Source organism: Arabidopsis thaliana, chromosome 3, assembly GCF_000001735.4.
Source record: "Arabidopsis thaliana chromosome 3, partial sequence".
Lineage (NCBI taxonomy): Eukaryota > Viridiplantae > Streptophyta > Magnoliopsida > Brassicales > Brassicaceae > Arabidopsis > Arabidopsis thaliana.
The window spans coordinates 17,713,015-17,729,446 of NC_003074.8; the positions used below are offsets into that span (position 1 = coordinate 17,713,015).

General features: G+C 37.9%; 5 protein-coding genes and 1 long non-coding RNA gene across 11 annotated transcripts; 2 read left to right on the forward strand and 4 right to left on the reverse strand.

Annotated features, from left to right (window-relative positions):
- Positions 1–79: 79 nt before the first annotated feature.
- Positions 80–3,335, reverse strand: SIS3 (SUGAR-INSENSITIVE 3). 5 transcript variants are annotated; one of them, NM_114668.3, is made up of 10 exons: positions 3,009–3,335; positions 2,838–2,876; positions 2,474–2,540; positions 2,316–2,389; positions 1,813–1,951; positions 1,638–1,730; positions 1,500–1,565; positions 1,227–1,346; positions 818–931; positions 82–688 (listed from the first exon to the last, which is right to left on the reverse strand). In NM_114668.3, the coding sequence occupies exons 1-10, from the start codon at positions 3,035–3,037 to the stop codon at positions 353–355; spliced, it is 1,077 nt and encodes a 358-aa protein (NP_190382.2). In that variant the 5' UTR covers positions 3,038–3,335; the 3' UTR covers positions 82–352. The 5 variants fall into 5 exon arrangements, with proteins under 5 accessions (NP_001325939.1, NP_190382.2, NP_001325940.1 ...); NM_001339342.1 differs by having other exon boundaries at positions 80–688; positions 2,474–2,876; positions 3,009–3,312; NM_001339344.1 differs by having other exon boundaries at positions 2,316–2,540.
- Positions 3,336–3,849: 514 nt separating this feature from the next.
- ALDH2B4 (aldehyde dehydrogenase 2B4) lies at positions 3,850–7,155 on the reverse strand. Its single transcript, NM_114669.4, has 11 exons — positions 6,754–7,155; positions 6,401–6,538; positions 6,160–6,302; positions 5,915–6,068; positions 5,593–5,822; positions 5,412–5,501; positions 5,164–5,337; positions 4,934–5,071; positions 4,697–4,834; positions 4,545–4,606; positions 3,850–4,341 (listed from the first exon to the last, which is right to left on the reverse strand). The coding sequence occupies exons 1-11, from the start codon at positions 6,827–6,829 to the stop codon at positions 4,068–4,070; spliced, it is 1,617 nt and encodes a 538-aa protein (NP_190383.1). The 5' UTR covers positions 6,830–7,155; the 3' UTR covers positions 3,850–4,067.
- Positions 7,156–8,122: 967 nt separating this feature from the next.
- CNGC16 (cyclic nucleotide-gated channel 16) lies at positions 8,123–11,126 on the reverse strand. Its single transcript, NM_114670.2, has 7 exons — positions 10,535–11,126; positions 10,155–10,370; positions 9,766–10,082; positions 9,561–9,672; positions 9,251–9,487; positions 8,771–9,165; positions 8,123–8,681 (listed from the first exon to the last, which is right to left on the reverse strand). Exons 1-7 carry the CDS (start codon positions 11,012–11,014, stop codon positions 8,321–8,323), a joined length of 2,118 nt encoding a protein of 705 aa, NP_190384.1. The 5' UTR covers positions 11,015–11,126; the 3' UTR covers positions 8,123–8,320.
- A 259-nt stretch (positions 11,127–11,385) lies between these two features.
- AT3G48020 (uncharacterized protein) lies at positions 11,386–12,184 on the forward strand. The gene has a single exon (NM_114671.3). It carries the CDS (start codon positions 11,579–11,581, stop codon positions 11,984–11,986), a length of 408 nt encoding a protein of 135 aa, NP_190385.1. The 5' UTR covers positions 11,386–11,578; the 3' UTR covers positions 11,987–12,184.
- Positions 12,185–12,395: 211 nt separating this feature from the next.
- AT3G48030 (hypoxia-responsive family protein / zinc finger (C3HC4-type RING finger) family protein) lies at positions 12,396–15,242 on the reverse strand (the record flags this gene model as incomplete). 2 transcript variants are annotated; one of them, NM_114672.1, is made up of 3 exons in its annotated part: positions 12,396–13,203; positions 13,963–14,128; positions 14,865–14,940. In NM_114672.1, the coding sequence occupies 3 exons, from the start codon at positions 14,938–14,940 to the stop codon at positions 12,396–12,398; spliced, it is 1,050 nt and encodes a 349-aa protein (NP_190386.1). The 2 variants fall into 2 exon arrangements, with proteins under 2 accessions (NP_190386.1, NP_001326258.1); NM_001339346.1 differs by having other exon boundaries at positions 12,396–14,128; positions 14,865–15,242.
- Positions 15,243–15,307: 65 nt separating this feature from the next.
- AT3G07855 lies at positions 15,308–15,864 on the forward strand. The gene is made up of 2 exons (NR_141361.1): positions 15,308–15,543; positions 15,680–15,864. It is a non-coding gene; the product is annotated as an other RNA (long non-coding RNA).
- Positions 15,865–16,432: the final 568 nt, after the last annotated feature.

Consider the following 16,432-nt stretch of genomic DNA (forward strand, 5'->3'; position numbering starts at 1 on the left):
TGTTCAAATTAGAGATTCATTGGCGAAACAAACTCGTATACCAATTTTGGGACTATTTTAGTTTGAAATGTGATTTATACATTTTATTCGTATGGTTTGGGTATATAAAATAGAAAACTGGTTAACCATAACTAAGTAACCTGAACAATGTGTATCATTAAAGAGTTTGAACATGATCAATAATACTCCACTCTTACCAAATGTAAACCCAAGATTGGTTTTTCTCTTCTTTAAACCCCAATTTATTTACATTCCAAGACTGTTTAAGCTGAAAACTTTTTAAGAGAGTGGGTTGGCAAATCAGTCGAGAGTTAGTACTGAGTAAAAATTTCCATAGGCTCATTTCTTTCTCTCATCTCCGAGATGGAGATAGATCGGTCAAGACAGGAGGAACCCCGCCGTTCTCTGCAGTCTCCAGAGCGGTATCTGTGTGGACTGGGTGAATTAAGGATTGAACTCTCAAGAAGTAGCTCTCGCTCTGAGGTTGGCTTCTTATGTACCGAGCTTCTGATGTTTCTGTGTTTACTTGTGAATGTTGTTCGGTTCCTGAGCTCTGGAGGTTGGATAATGCACTGAGATCGAGGTCTGGGAAAACCGAGCACCGGCAACGGGGACATTTCACGTTTAAACGCAGCCACTGGTCTATGCACTCCACATGGAAATTATGGGCGCAAGGTAAACCTCTAACCTGTAAGATTCAGACAAAATCCGCTCAATCAAAGGACAGCATTGGGACGAGAAAAGCACACAAGCACAGCATGGATAAGAAGTTGGATCCCTAGCAATGGAGATCATTTATAAAAGTGATGTTTAGTACCTCATGGCCGATATGGAACTCCTCTAAGCAGATTAAGCATTCACCGCAGTCATCTGGCACAGCTTTTAACCTGAACTTAGGAAGTTCTTGAATGAGTGCCTCAACAGCTTCTGTCTGTTTATCAAAGCGTTAAGCATCAAATATTAGATGTTTTGGAATCATGAGACAGAGATATGATAAATGTAAATTTGGACATAATCACATCCTGCCAATGATCTCTTCGTCGACATCATTAACAAAGAAGATTTCTGCCTCTCTACAGACTCTGTGCAACAGGTACTGGAAACATAAATGCTGCGAATTTGTTTCCCTGGATGGGAGAGATTGAAACCACAGGCTTCTAGGCACATATTTATTTAAGAAAAGTTACTCGCTGCTTAGCTTGCTGAGAATAAATGACCAGACTTGCCTGGGCTGGAGTCAAGTAAAGTCCAGGATGATATGTAGCAGCATCTTGACTTATGCCTCTCATCTCTTGGCCTGCGGCTTCGAATGCCCAGTCAGGTACCCTAATCATGTCAACTAAAATCTGGGGACAAGACACAGACATTGAAAAATTACTCAGAAGTGTCAGAGACTAATTGCAACTAAGCAGTTAGAGACAAAAATCATAATGACAAACTCCGAAACTATCTCATCGTGTAAAGGACTTGAAGTTGAATAATCGGATCCTGGAACTTACCCCGAACTCTGAAATCGGAATTCCCTGCTGAGCACGTAATAAGTGTACCTGTCTTCGTGTCAACCACTATCAAGTAAAGTCCATTAAGTGGGGTGCCCTCTTCAAACCAAAAAAAAAAACAGCTTGATATAAATCTACCTTTCCGACACAGATGAAAGCAATGCAGAGGAGGCCACAGTAGCTAAACATCAACCAAATAAGAAAGCCCCATTTCTGGCCTTCTTCAGGTAACTATGGCAAGATAATACATACTAACTCAGCAACAGATTTCCAACAAGAATAATCATATGCCATGATCGGAAAAACTACTTACACAAGTTTTCGACTTTGTAAACCATTGTGTACCAATTACAGTCCAAGCCCACAGAAATGGATACAGCAGCAGAGATAGGACAGACAGGACAACCACTCTCCCACAAAACATGGCGTTCCGCTGTTGACTTCCAAAATCCCTAACAGATGTTCATACCAGAAATCAATGTGACATAAGAAACCATATATTCATAAAATTTGCTACCTAGAGAGATAGAGAAACGTTGCAACTAGCTACTTCTAAGATAAAGCTTGCAACTAGAAGAGCCTATTCGACTGGAGCTACAAAGAAATTCTATGCTTCCCAAATAGCTTATATTTATCATAATCTAATACTTCTCAATGAATTAAACGCCTATCTAAGGAATAAGGATAGCAAAGACAATTTTACGCAAAAAAAAAACTTGTTCAGATAACTCTGGGAAACCGGGGAAGATTCCAAAAAGTAAAAACCTTTAAAACTCATTGTAACTCTAGAACTAGGGAGATTTAGATGGAACTTACAAGCCAAGTCCAGAAGCAAGACCATTGTCAACAAACATGAAGACACGGAAGATAAAGACGGTGGTGTAATCGACCTGAAGTCATAGGAGACAAACACAAATGAAACTGAAACTGATAATAAGAAAGAGCAACAAAAAGAATAGAACTGAGGCAGCTACCACAATCCATATATGCAACGGGTATTCACAAGCTCGATATCTGTTCCAGTTGACAGCTACAATGATTCTACGACGCAAAATAACCATTAAGGAAACGAAATGGAGAGGTTATCTAGATCACCTTAAACCCTAATAAAACAAAATCCAGTTCACCTATCCCACAAGAACCAAAACTAATCAATCGGATCTTCAAAGAAATAAACTTTTTTCTTCTGATTAACCAACTGTATCTCGATCATCAAATCTTATATCGAATGGTGGAGAATTAGCTTTAAGAATGAGAATTCTCAGCTCGATCCAAACAAGAACAAAACCGAAAAAGAAAAAAAACAAATTTGACAGAATCCAAGTAGCATAAGGATACACACTAGTCGCAAGCATCGACAAGAAGAACCCATCGTACCTGCACAATTTACAAAAATCAGAAAACCCCAAAACTCAAAAAAAATGGGAATCGATAATCAAATTCGCAATCCGTCCCCTTTAGATCGACCCAAGTGAATGAAGATTGAAGAGAGAGAGAGAGAGAGCTCACCACTTGAAATCGACACCTCTCATCGCCATGAGAGAGGTGAGTAATAGTCGAGAAGAGCTAAAATCCGAGAGAAGAATTAAGGAGAAACCCTAAGATAGATTGAAGATCAAAATGGTTGAATCGATACTCGAAATCGTGAGCTAATGATGCAAGTGAGAAAGAAGAAAAAGGAGGGATTTTGGAGCCAAGTAGCAAAAATCGCGATGAAGAAACTAAAGAGAAACGGAAACTTCTGGCTGACGAACAAGTTAAAATTCACGATTTGGTCACTTCTGATGCGTTCAACATTTTTCAGTCATGTTAAAAATATTATTTAAATAGAAAACTTGTATCGAAATTTATTAAGAAATATAATAAATATTCAAAATTAGTATAATTTTTTGTCTGTTACAAAAGGAAAAATATATTTATCTGATAAACCTTTTAATAAAAAGTATTTTTTTCATACTTGTGATCAATTTTATGTTGATATTTTATTCTAAGAATATACTGTATATGAATTTAATAATTAACAACTACTTCCTTTGTTTCATATTAGTTTAAGGTTTTTATACACATATTAAAAAAATCATGAAAGTCTCATTTAATCTACCTCTTTTATATAAAAATATTATTAATTAAATATAATTGATTAAAATATTAAATATTTATTATTTGTATAGAAAGTTGAAAACAACACTTATTTTGAAAAAAATAAAAACTCTTAAACTACATTTATATAGAAACAGAGTATATATTTAAACAACTGAAAAGTTTTTAATTAATTATTGAGTTTTAACTCTTAATTACTTTAAGATATATATTTTCTAATTTTCGTTGCATTTTTCAGTTTCATGTTTGTTTTCAGTTTCAATAGAAATCTTGCAAAACCAAAATGAACACACAAGTCTCAGTGTAACAACAGCTATGTGATGAATAAACAACAATGAAAAATTTATTAGAAGTATCACAATCCGTTACTCAAATTACAAACCATGACCTTAATTATTACTATTGTAACTTTATAGAGTCTATTTCTTTTGTTTGAGCATTTATGATGCTGAAACCACACTCCAGAGATCAGATCCAGGCAGGCTTATTTAGAGCAGTGACGACTGCCTTGATCTGCAAGTAATTATTGAGACTGTATATGCCTTTCTCTCTCCCATTCCCACTCATCTTGTAACCACCAAATGGTATGGCTGCATCAAATACGTCGAAGCAGTTAACCCATACGGTACCAGCTTTCAAAGCCCTTGAAACCCTGTTTGCCGTGTCCAGATTCTTCGTGAAAACCCCTGCCGCTAGCCCGTACTTCGTCTCGTTCGCCCTCTTTATCACCTCATCCACATCACTGAACCCAACATCATAACCAGTGTTAAACCAAATCTATCATGGTTTCTGTTTTTTAATTGAATACATTTATCTTTAAAAAAAGTTTAGGTTTGGTTGGTTCGAAATTAGTTTCAGTTTACCAAATCTCTAACAACTCAGCCATTTTTACCAAATTGTGACTTATTTGTCTACTGGATCAGTTTTATTGGTAGCTCTATATACCTGAACTTCAAGATCGATTGGACTGGACCGAAAATCTCGTCTTGAGCGATAAGCATGTCATCCTGTAGTTGAACCAAGCGTTCGAGATTAATGCCATGGAGAATCGGTAATAGAAGAACATTAAAGATGTCTTAGAAGAGTTTTCTTTTTACCTTAACATTAGAGAAGACAGTAGGTTGGATGAAGTAACCTTTGTCTCCAATCTGATCACCACCACATTCAAGAGTAGCATTGCTTTCGATACCTGACTTTATGTACTTCATCACTTTCTCAAATTGCTTCAAATCGATCTATACAAAGTTTTTGTGAAAACGGAAATCACAAAACCAATCAACAAAGTAGAAAAGCTAAACTCTTCTTAATGGAAGGAAGGAATGTGTATGTGTTACCTGAGGACCCTGTTCAATGCCTTTCCTGAAAGGATCACCAACAACACGTTTCAATGCGCGTGCCTTTGATTTCTCAACAAACTCATCATACACTTTCTCATGAACAAATGTCCGAGACCCCGCGCAGCAACATTGCCCCTACAAAAACATTACTCAACATTATCTCAAGAACTAGCTAGGAAAATGAGTCAGCTTAGCTCAAGGTGAATATATTCTACTATTGACAAAACCTGGTTGAAGAAGAGGGCAAAGTGTGCAAGCTCTACAGCTTTATCAATATCAGCATCTTCGAATACGATGAACGGTGATTTCCCTCCAAGTTCCAGAGTTACGGGCTTAAGATTGCTGTTAGCAGCCAATCCAAGTATAACTTTCCCCGTATCAGTCGATCCTGTAAAAGCAAGCTGAAGCAAAAAGAAGAATGTAAGATAATTTAGTTTCTTAAAGAAGTTAGCAGCAAGTAAATAAATATATCTACCTTGTCTACATCCATATGACTCGCGAGGGCAGCACCTGCTGTTGCACCGAATCCCGAAACAATATTCAGAACACCAGGAGGAAGACCCGCCTATCATAAATTTCACAAGAAACATTGTTACTCATCAAAGTTTTTCTTTTCCTAGAGAAGACAATAGGAGAATCTATCGGATGTATCTTACTTCAAGGAAAAGCTTTCCAGCATAGAAAGCCGTGAGAGGTGTTTGCTCAGCGGTTTTGAGGACAATGGTGTTACCACAAGCAAGAGCAGGACCAACTTTCCAAGCAAACATCAAAAGTGGAAAATTCCACGGTATGATCTGTCCAGCTACACCTATCGGTTCATGTAATGTGTGAACTTGATAGTTTCCATCAGCTGGAATTGTTAGTCCATGAATCTTATCCGCCCATCCTACACATCAAAGCAAAACCAAGAATGTTCATTCACAGAAAGTAACACCAAAAGCACCAGAATTCTCAAGATTTAAGTTCGTTTTATGATACCAGCATAGTAACGGAACAATCTTGCAAACATGGGAATCTCTGCGGTCAAGGATTGTTGGTAAGGCTTGCCATTGTCCCATGTCTCTAGAGACGCGAGCTCTTCGCTGTGTTTCTCAACCAAATCTGCAAACCTCAACAAAACTCTTGACCTTTCCTGAAACCCAAAACAATAACCATATGTGACCATCCATATCACATTAAAGTTCATAAAACTGAAGACTCAAGAAGAGTAGTAATATACATACATAAGCACTCATTTTAGGCCAAGGTCCTTCATCAAAGGCCGTCCTTGCAGCTTTCACAGCTCGATTGATATCTTCAGCATCGCCTTCAGCTACATGAGCAATGACTTCGCCTGTCCTCGGATCAAGAGTCGGAAACGTCTTACCTAAATCCCCAAATCCAAATATCAATACTCAAAAAACTTTGCTTTTTTCTACCAATTCCTCTACGTGGGAGACAAATAAAAATGAAAACTTTAATCACCAGAAGCAGAGTCAACAAAGTTCCCATTGATGAGGAGCTGTGTGTGAGAAACTTGAACAGATGGGTTTATGATTTCCTCAGCAGCAGCAGAAGAGGTTCCAAATCTCCTTAAGATCCCTCCATTGTAACAATTTCTCCCTGAAAATTATCATCTTTACACATCACAACCTAGATTCGACATAGACCCACAAATCAAAGAATCTAACTTTCAGTCTATTTCATTGGACATAACGTTAATTTTGTAGAATTCAGCATAAGTTTAGTGATAAAGTAGAAACATGGAGATACAGTGGAAAATTCACTGATTCAGCAGAGAGATCGAACAGTGGTTTGTTTGTTTGTGTGTGAGATACCTTGAGAACGAAACAGTAAGGGAGAGGAAGCTGAAAAAGATCGAGATAAAAGAGAAGACACTCTACGAGCCGCCATGGATGAAACAAGTTTCAAGCTTTAAGCTTCAAAACGTCAAAGTTCTTATCTTTTATTCTTCGAATTCTCCTCCTCTTCTCTCTCTCTCTCTGTTTGATGGGATTTATAATTTGATTTGAAGGAGAAAGAATCCAACGGTTGAGATCTCCGGATATCTCTAACACATGTCGCTTAACTTACACTCTCTTGGTTTGTGTTGCCGTACTTTGAATGGCTCTATTTGACTAGACTGATTTGTCCGTTTCCTAATATCAAAGACAAAAGAAGCGATTTTTATTGCATAAGAGAAAAAAGAAATGTTTTTCTTTTTCCCTCTTAGAAAAATGAGATTCGGGAAAAAATAATTAAAATAAATTAGTAAGACAACAAACAACGTTGACAAATAAAAAACTAAAAGATAAGACAAAAAGTTGTCTTGCCGTGATCTCTGATTTTTTGGTATGTGTATCCATATGATTCAGACTCAATATGTTTTTTCTTTTTTCTTTCATATTAGATTTAGATCCAACTACAAATTAAAATTAATTAATTGTGGATATCATTTTTTGTGGCAATGTGGAAAAATTATAATGAAAATAAAGGAAATATCTATATAAATGCAAAAGTTGCTAGTTATGGTGTGAAGTCGTTTTCTAAGCGGTAGTTGTGTCATCTATTTGGTATGTTTTTCATCTTTTCTTGTAAATATAGGTTACTTTGCGGATTGTGATGTTTGTCCCTTGAAATCTTTCGACAAATAAAGAAAAAAAATCATCTGCTATTAATAAGAAGATTTAATTCGTACCATTTGAATACAATGAGAAAATTCTACTGCTCCAAAAGGTTACTAATCAAGAAAATGATTAAAGTTGAGAAAAAGGTGGTTTTTTTCTATGTGCTTTTTACAATATTATTTTCAGATTTCATTCTATATTCACATATTCATCTTTAAAATTAAATTATGGCATAAATGACAAATATATGGTTTTTGACACGATTGCGAGATTTAATCAGTTTATATATTAAAAATATCAAGCAATAAACTGAAAGGGATTACATATTTTTTTTGGTTTGCACAAAATCATGTAGACGAAGAAAAATACAAGTTGAAGTGTGTAATCAAAAATCATTTTCGTCCAATCAAATAGTGGAATGAGTCTATGACTATATCCTTTATTTTTCTTTTATAAGTGTCATTCTCATTATTTTTGACCAAAATATGGTCATTGCCCAAATTCAATTTATAATTAATTAATTTTTTAATTCACCTAAATTATGTGAAAACATAATTAGACTTAAACACAAGGTGTTTTATGAGTTTCAAAGCCCACTTTGTGTACCAATAAATGCTGTAGGAGCCAAGAGTGCGTTGGATAGAAATCGACATAATATCGACCGACGTCAAGTCACAATTACTTCAATCTGTAATAATGTTTCTTTGTATACCTGACTATTGGTTACAGCAAATCAAGTTAGTGTCAGAAATCCTAAATGCATTTGTCACAACAACTATCAGAAGAATCCTGGATCCTCTGGTTTAAACATTTTAGGCATCTTCAAAGTTGGATGATCAGGATCAATTCTTGTAGATCCTCTTTGGTTCCCTAAAACACCTCTCTTAGTATTAGCTGCGAACTTAGACGCTAATATTGTTGCACTCAAATTTTGATTATTGCTGCTGTTTTCGTCTCCGTTGTTATTATTACTTTCAGGCATGTCCTCTTCGAATTGATAGTCTCCATCATCGTCATAGAAGTAATCGTCTTCTTCCTCTTGCCTAGCTAACTCCATTGCTAATTTCCTCTTCATGTATCGCCTCCAAGCAGCTTGTATAAAACAAGTTCCCCATGCTCTCCATTGATGCGAATAGTATCTGGTTACAGTCAAAACATAAAGATCAAGAAACCTTATAGCGTGTGAAGCAAGAAACCTATATTGCTTATGAGACCATACGAGGATTACCTGAAAGCATGTTGGAGTTTCTTGCTGTGAAGACGTCTGAATTGGTTAGCTACGAATTTCAAGTCCTCTGCTCGGAGAGCGAAAGCTTCTACTTCGGAGAGAGTCCTTACGGTTCTCGTGGACAATGGTAGATTATGATTAATGTTTGGCACTAAAGCCCAGGTTAAAAGCTCTTCACCGCAGAAATCTCCTGGTCTAAGTGTGATAGAGTTAAAGAATCCTGACCGTCCACCATCTGTAGTTGAACTCTCCATCTGACCTCTAATAATGAAAAGCATCTCGTTTACAGGATCGCCTTCGCGTATAACATAGGTGTCTTTTGTGTTCAAGGACGGAACTAGACGCTCACATATCGCATCCAAGAGCTGGTCATCCATCTGCGCAAAGAACGGCACCTGAAAAATTAAAAGAACGTAAAATTAGGGTTTCTTACTTGAGTGGAACGTAATGGAAATGTGGTGTTATTCTGGTGTGGCTTACACGGCGAACGAGGGCAAGACAGAGATGTCGTTGGATCTGGCGACGAAGATCCAATGGTAGAGCCCGTAGAATGGCTTCTTCGTCGACTCCACGAGTCGTTAGCCATTTATATTGGACGAATCGCCTTACACGCTCTTGTAACTCATCTGGCAATTGCCTATGTCGCATCCATTCCTCTGTGTCTCTTCTTCGAACTCTCCATTCGTCTAACCTAGCAGTCGTCGATTGCAGATAGTTCTTCAAAAAGCAGAGAAATCACTTAGACTCCATTAAAAACTATGGAGAGAGCTAATTTTCATTTGAATTTTACCTGAACATTTCCAATGAGATGAGAGAAGAAAACAAGACCCGCGACACAAATGAAACAACTGAATATAGTCTCACTGCTCAGTGTACTCGCTGCAAGACTCTGTCCATAGGAACTACACAAAACCAAATCAAGAAAAAAAGATCAGTTAACAAGTCGCCAAAAGCAGCGGTTTTATTTGTTTTAAGACAGATGAATATCAACCAACCTGAGGTTACGGAGACCCCACCAAAGGCAGTAGAAGTATTTATCAAAGAAAGGAGAGGAAGTGACATCATTAGTGAACGCATCACCGAACATACCAAACTGAAAATGTTGGTCATCGTCATTGCGTGCATCACAATTTGACAGAACCCGAGTGATCCGCATCCAAGCTTGTCTACCTGGATCATGCAACGATCCACAGTCTAGAAACAAGAGACTACAAGAAGGTGAATGCGTTGCGTTCATCTCTTTAATGCACTCTCTTCTCCAGCATTCGTGCTGTCTCTGGATCGATAAAACGTACCAAACCGATCCAAGAACCTAAAAGGGAAACCAAGTTGTGAAACAGAGACATTTTTAAGTCATGTATAAGAAAGAGAAATGGTTACTTACGTGGCTCACAAGTAAGTAAAGGATGAGATTGTAGGCTGCACCGGACCAGGCTGTTTTGGCTGCGACTCCGGTGGCTTTAATGATTCGACGGTTGAGAGGAAGCATGACGAGGAAGCGAGGCACATATTGTATAAGGACGATCAATGAAAGTGTGTGGTTCTGGTGAGCTGCGTATCTGAATTCTCCAGCATTTGGTATCACAAACCAAATCATTATCTGAGAAAAACAGAGAGATTTCAATTTAAAGAACAGAACATAATATCAATAATTCTTGGCCTTGAATTTGTCACCGGTTGGTTTTGAAATGTTTCATCAGTAACACTATTCTGCCATTGTTACCTATATGAGCCCTAGGAAAATAAAAATAAGCTGAATTGAACCTGAGGAAGAGGAAGGGTGGCGGCTAGGTCGATGACGAACTCAGATTTGAGGTAACGGATAGCGATTTCACGGCGGTCCATAACAAGCTCTCCACGACCAAAGACTCTAGAGGATTTGGATACAAAAGCGGTTTTGAATTTGAGGAGAATGTGGATGAGGAAGGAGAGATCGGCTAGGTTTCGGAAGCATGTGACGAAAATGCCGAAACGGACGTCGATGGACATACATGCGGTTCCGGCTTGGACAATGGGGAGATAGAAGTAGAGAGGATCGAGGAAGAGAGCGAGGAGGCATGTGATGAGGAAAATGTGGTTCCATCTCGTGATTAGGTCACCGCCAGGGTCGAGAGTTTTGTCACGGAGCTTGGAGAAGATGGATCGACGGCGTTGGTTGTTGGGGTCGTTGTGGTGGTGACGGAGGGAGAATGTTGTCGGGAAATTGCGAAACCGTGCGGAGGTGTAGAGGTGGAGGTTGCTCATTTGGGGGTTGCGTGTGTTTCAAGTTATGGAAGGGAGAGATTTGTGGGAGTAGAAGAATGAGACCATATTGGAGACAATTAAGGAGAGGAGAGAGCCTGTGTCTATGAAAAATTATTTCGTTGATAGAAAAGTTAATTACTGACAAATATTAAACATTAGTTTAGCTGATTTTGTTTTTGTCGTCTAAAATTAATTTTATTAAAGACACATACAAAGAAACAACAGAGAGTATTATACGAAAACAAAAGATGATGATCGTAAATCAATTTATTGACTATTTATGTTGCTCGATGGTCAAAAACTTAATGAAAAAGATGTGATCTAGGTATACAATTTTTTTTTTAATTAGGTTATTCGTAATAAAATTCATGATCGAGATGTTTAAAAGTAATTTGAATATTATGTGTAGGGGACAATACAATTTTTATGACTTATATGTGACTTGGTCTATGATTGTTTAAAATATAAAATTGCAGCCAATGGTTTGATTACAGCTAAAAAAACAGTTTCGTGTTGGCTTCTATTACACCAAAACCCTTCAAACTCAGTTTCGACCCTTTTGTAATGGAAGTTGGACAAGCGAATCCGCTTCTTGGTGAATCGTCTTGCTGTTCCACCACCGTTAAATCCTCCTGGTGGCAGCGAATTCACAGAAACAACCACCAGGAGCCACGGTGGTGGGTGCGAGCGTTTCTAAAGATCCGAGAATGGTCGGAGATCGTGGCTGGGCCACGGTGGAAGACTTTCATCCGCAGATTCAACCGCGATCCACGCCGAGGTCAAGACTGGGACGATAGTGACAAATTCCGATACGATCCTGTGAGTTACACTTTGAGTTTCGAAGATGAAGACAAAGACGACGACGACGAAGCTGGAGTCGGTGGAGTCAGAAGCTTCTCGATGCGCTACGCTTCTGTCCCCGTTGCTTCAGGTAAATCTCCCGCTGTTATCAGCGTTGACGCCGTGAAATGATATCTCTTCGGACGAGTTCGACGATAGGCGTTTGAAAAGTCTCTCGTATGAGTTGCGTTTCCTCCTTGTTTATTATTTGTTTAAAAGTTAAGTTTGGTTTGATTTATTATTTATCGTTGAAAGTTACTCCTCTTTCAACGTGTCTTGTAAATGTATCACGACGGTCTAATATTTTGATTCTATAATTTTCCTGTGTTCTAACGATTTCATGTCTGTAGTAAGTAACAAGGAAGACTAAGATGCAACCAAAAAACCACCTATTTTTGTTTAATAAACAGAACTCTCTTCTTCTCCGACCAAAACCAGATCTTTGACATAGACATACTCTCTTTTCACTACAAAACATTAGAGCCTACCCCAACTACCAGAGTCTTGTTATACCGAATCACCCTCGTGAATGGAGCATTTATTACCGACCGATATTTCCCTCACGAGGAGACGAAGACAGAGCCACCACAAAATCTTGATCGCATACGAGATACTGTTGCGTGCCCATCGAGTAACATCTTCTTGGCATTCTTACCCCGATTTCATCTTTGACATCATGTCGTTGACTTTGACTTTCGTTCGTGCTTTTGAATCTCCCGAGACGAACAGAGAAAACTCTTTTAGCAAGGGAGGCTTTGCCGTCATCCACCTGCTGATGCCCAGACAAGGGGGCGACAAGAGTCTCCGAGTGGTTGTAGCAGACGTTTGAGGTTGAGAGTGATCTTCTGCAGAGAGGGCAAGTAGAGTTCGAAAGAAGCCATGTGTCGATACAGTGTAGATGGAAAGCATGGCTACAAACAGGGAGTAGTCTGAGCTTGTCTGTGTCAGAGAACTCATTGAGACATACGGCGCAATCGAATGGCTGTTCAAGACTAATGGTTACATTACCATAGAGGAACACTGGAAGTGCATCGATGGCAGTCTGGTCTAGACCAGAGTCATGGAGGAAGAACAGGTGCTGGAGCTGAGGCGAGGAGAAAGAAAAGAGATCTGGGTTGTAGTTGAAATGGGGAATGGGAAATAAAGTCGAGGACTTGCGGAGAAATTTGAAGATCAAGTAGAGGACACCGAGGAAGACGATGATAAGAGCAAGACCAGAGATAACTAAACATAAAACAGACACTATAGAGCTTGAAGATGGATCTTTCTGGTTCATAAGAGTTAGTGTTGCTGCAGATGAAGATTTAGGTGAAAGAGCTTCAGTTTCATGGATTTCAGACAAAAGTAACCTACACATTTTGGTGTTTGAAGAGAAAAAGCAGTTTTGAGTATAGCTCAGTGATCAGTCACTGTAAAATATAGTCATGAGATTTCAAACATCAAGACACGCTTTAAAAGTGTATCATTCCAAAAGCTTCTCATTGGTCCCATCTTTATGTCTTGGTGGCATGATTATTAGCTAAACCATAACCATTATTGACTAAAAAGACCAAAAATGTAATTAGGATTTCACATGTAGAAGGTCAAGAACCACAATAAGCTGGAAAAAAACACAAGAATATGATTAGGAAACTATTAGGCCCACCATTGTCTTCCACTAAGATGTTCTGAAATCATTAAACATAGCTTGCCTTCTAATACATAGTCTCTTCACTCCCACTTATTTGCCATTATATATTTTGATAATAGAGTCTATGTGATAATGCATTGTCCCATGTTTCTCAAAGGATCTTTCAAGAAGTCAAAACTCAAACATAAGTGTAAGTAAATAAACAACACAGAGATTGTCGGCAGAAAGATAATGAGATTTTGACAGATAGAGTAAAGATGGTTTTCGGAGAATTTCCTTAAATCAATCTAATCAATTGATCAAGATACAACGATACTTGTTCGTTCTTCAAATTATTCAAATCATGTAATGTACCCTTACTAAATCCTAGCAAGACCGCATATTTCTACACTCAGAGCGAGAGCACACACACCTTTGCCCGCAGATTTCCCGAGTGTCATCTCAATTATGTGAAAACGAACAAGTAGTTGGAGCTCACTTCTTCCACGGATTATCACCGTAGTAATAACCGGTTCCAACCATTAAAGCGACAGTAGCACCCTGGACGACCACCCTAGCTCTCATCAAAACCTGACCCAACTGAGAATTGCCTCTTCTGAAACTAATCAACCCAGCCGTGAGCACTCCCGCGGTCATAAGTGCACCTGCAATATTGAAAGAAATTATCAATTTTTGAAATGTCTAACAGTATTGACCAAGAGAATATTGGAGTCTATTCAGAGAACATCAACAAAACAAAACTTAAACAATCCTCAATAGTTCAAAATCTCATTACAGGGGAAGCCATGCATTTTGTCAGTGATTGACACAATGAAACAGTTTTTTCTCTGTCAATGTTTATAGATACATATAATCATGGATTTGCTCGCTGAGGTCCAAAGTTACAAATTCTCATACAATTTGCCAATGAAACAACCTCCATAGATAAGAACCAGCAAGAGAACATAAAGACTAATTCGAGAAACTGATATATCCTAAACGAATTTGTTCTCACTAATTTTCAAATGTGTTTTCAACTCCACAAACATTTATAATGAATGGAGTTTCTACAATCTGAAGGTACTCTCTATATAGCTCTGCCATCTACCATGATTCTTGAGAATTGAGATTCTGTAAAGACAAAATCATACATACCGACACAGAGTTGTAACAAACAAACAAAAAAAATCCACAAATTGAATTTCAATTACATATTTTCACAATCATTTCTGAATCTCATGATTCAAACGGAACAAGTAACTGTGTTTAGGGATCGGGTAGATAAAAACCCAGAAACTAAAATCACCAATTTGGTAAAGAGAAGCCTATAAACATCTGAAAGTCCAAAAGAGATTTCGTGAAATGAGATCAGAAGAAAGAGGAAATGAAGAAGACACAAACCGAGAGGAACGAGAGGATTCCTGACACGCTTCTTCTCCTGGAACAGATCTTCCATGTCTGGTTCTACCGAACTCATCTTCTCCAGAACCAATGTCAAAAACCAAAGAGGAACAAGAAGAACAAAAAAAAAAGAGAAACCAAATTATGTATGTAGTCACGCGTGGCCTGTTCGTCACCAGAGACCGTGTGACGACGAGCCGGTTCTGTAAAACGAGTCGGGTCGATGGTTCTGTGAATCGGGTCAGATTCCAGTGTTGGAATTGGAAAAAATAACATTTGGATACAGTCCACTGGGTTCACTTCTAACGTTCACGTCAGAAACAGCATCAAATCCGTTTTGGGCCTTTTTGGTTAACGTATTTCTCGTTTAATTTTTGCTTTGTCTTACTGAAACTTTTTTTTGTTTTATACTGAAAATTTTCATTTATAGCTTTATGCTTTTTGCCAACCATTCTCTGGGGGTTTGTCTCTGCGAATTTATTAATGCATACATTTTTCGATTACCCCTGAATAAAATTTAAAATCTGGATGATGAGCATCAATTCTAACTGTTACAGGTTGGCTTGCAACAGCCTTGAGAAGGGCTGCCTCGTTGAATGGATCTACAAATGCGAATTGATCGATGGTTACCCTCACGCCTTGTGCCTTTGAAGGGTCGCATTCTCATTTGATAGCTGTGTAAGGATAAAAAAAATGAAGATTCTTGCCTTGATTCTGTTTTCACTTAGCAGCATCCTCCAAAATATATGTGGATTCGATTATAACGAAACAGAACTAGAGAGTGAGGAGAGTTTATTAAAGTTATATAACAGGTGGGCGAGCCACCATCACGTTTCTATGAAACTCAAGCCAAAAGAAAATAGATTCTAAGTCTTCCGAAATAACATGAAAAATGACCTAATAAAACTTAGAATCTATTTTCTTTTGTTTCGAACTTCATAGGAACGTGATGGTGGCTCGTCCACCTGTTGTATAGCTTTAATAAACTCTCCTCACTCTCTAGTTCTGTTTCGTTATAATCGAATCCACAAACATTTTGAAGGGTGCTAAGTGAAAACAAAATCAAGACAAGAATCTTCATTTTTTTTTGCTTTGATTGCTTTTAATGGAAGTTGAAAGTGTAAGAAAGTGGAGGCTTGGAGATCTAAATAGGCAAGAGAAGCGATATATATATAGCTTCTTGCTTTCGGTTGGTTAATTATTAAGTTCATCACAAATGCATTGAAATGTGTGTGATCAACTTACCATAAATTAAAGTAACATCATGCAAATAAGATGATTAGGAATGATCGCACATTCGCACCTGTTTTTTCATTGAAAGATATTACAATTTCGGTTATTAGCTTATTTTCATGTGATCTTCATAAAGAGTATTCCATTAAAATCTGCTATCTATCATTAATTAACAAATAACAAACTCGTCTTGTCTATTAACAAATCATCACGTAGATTACTATATATGCACTAGTTTATTATCTCAATTTGATGGATCATTTGCCTTGTCTCTGATGATACAGCCATACAAGGCCAAAGACATGGGCCTTTTGGGTCTATTGTTTTTTTTGGCA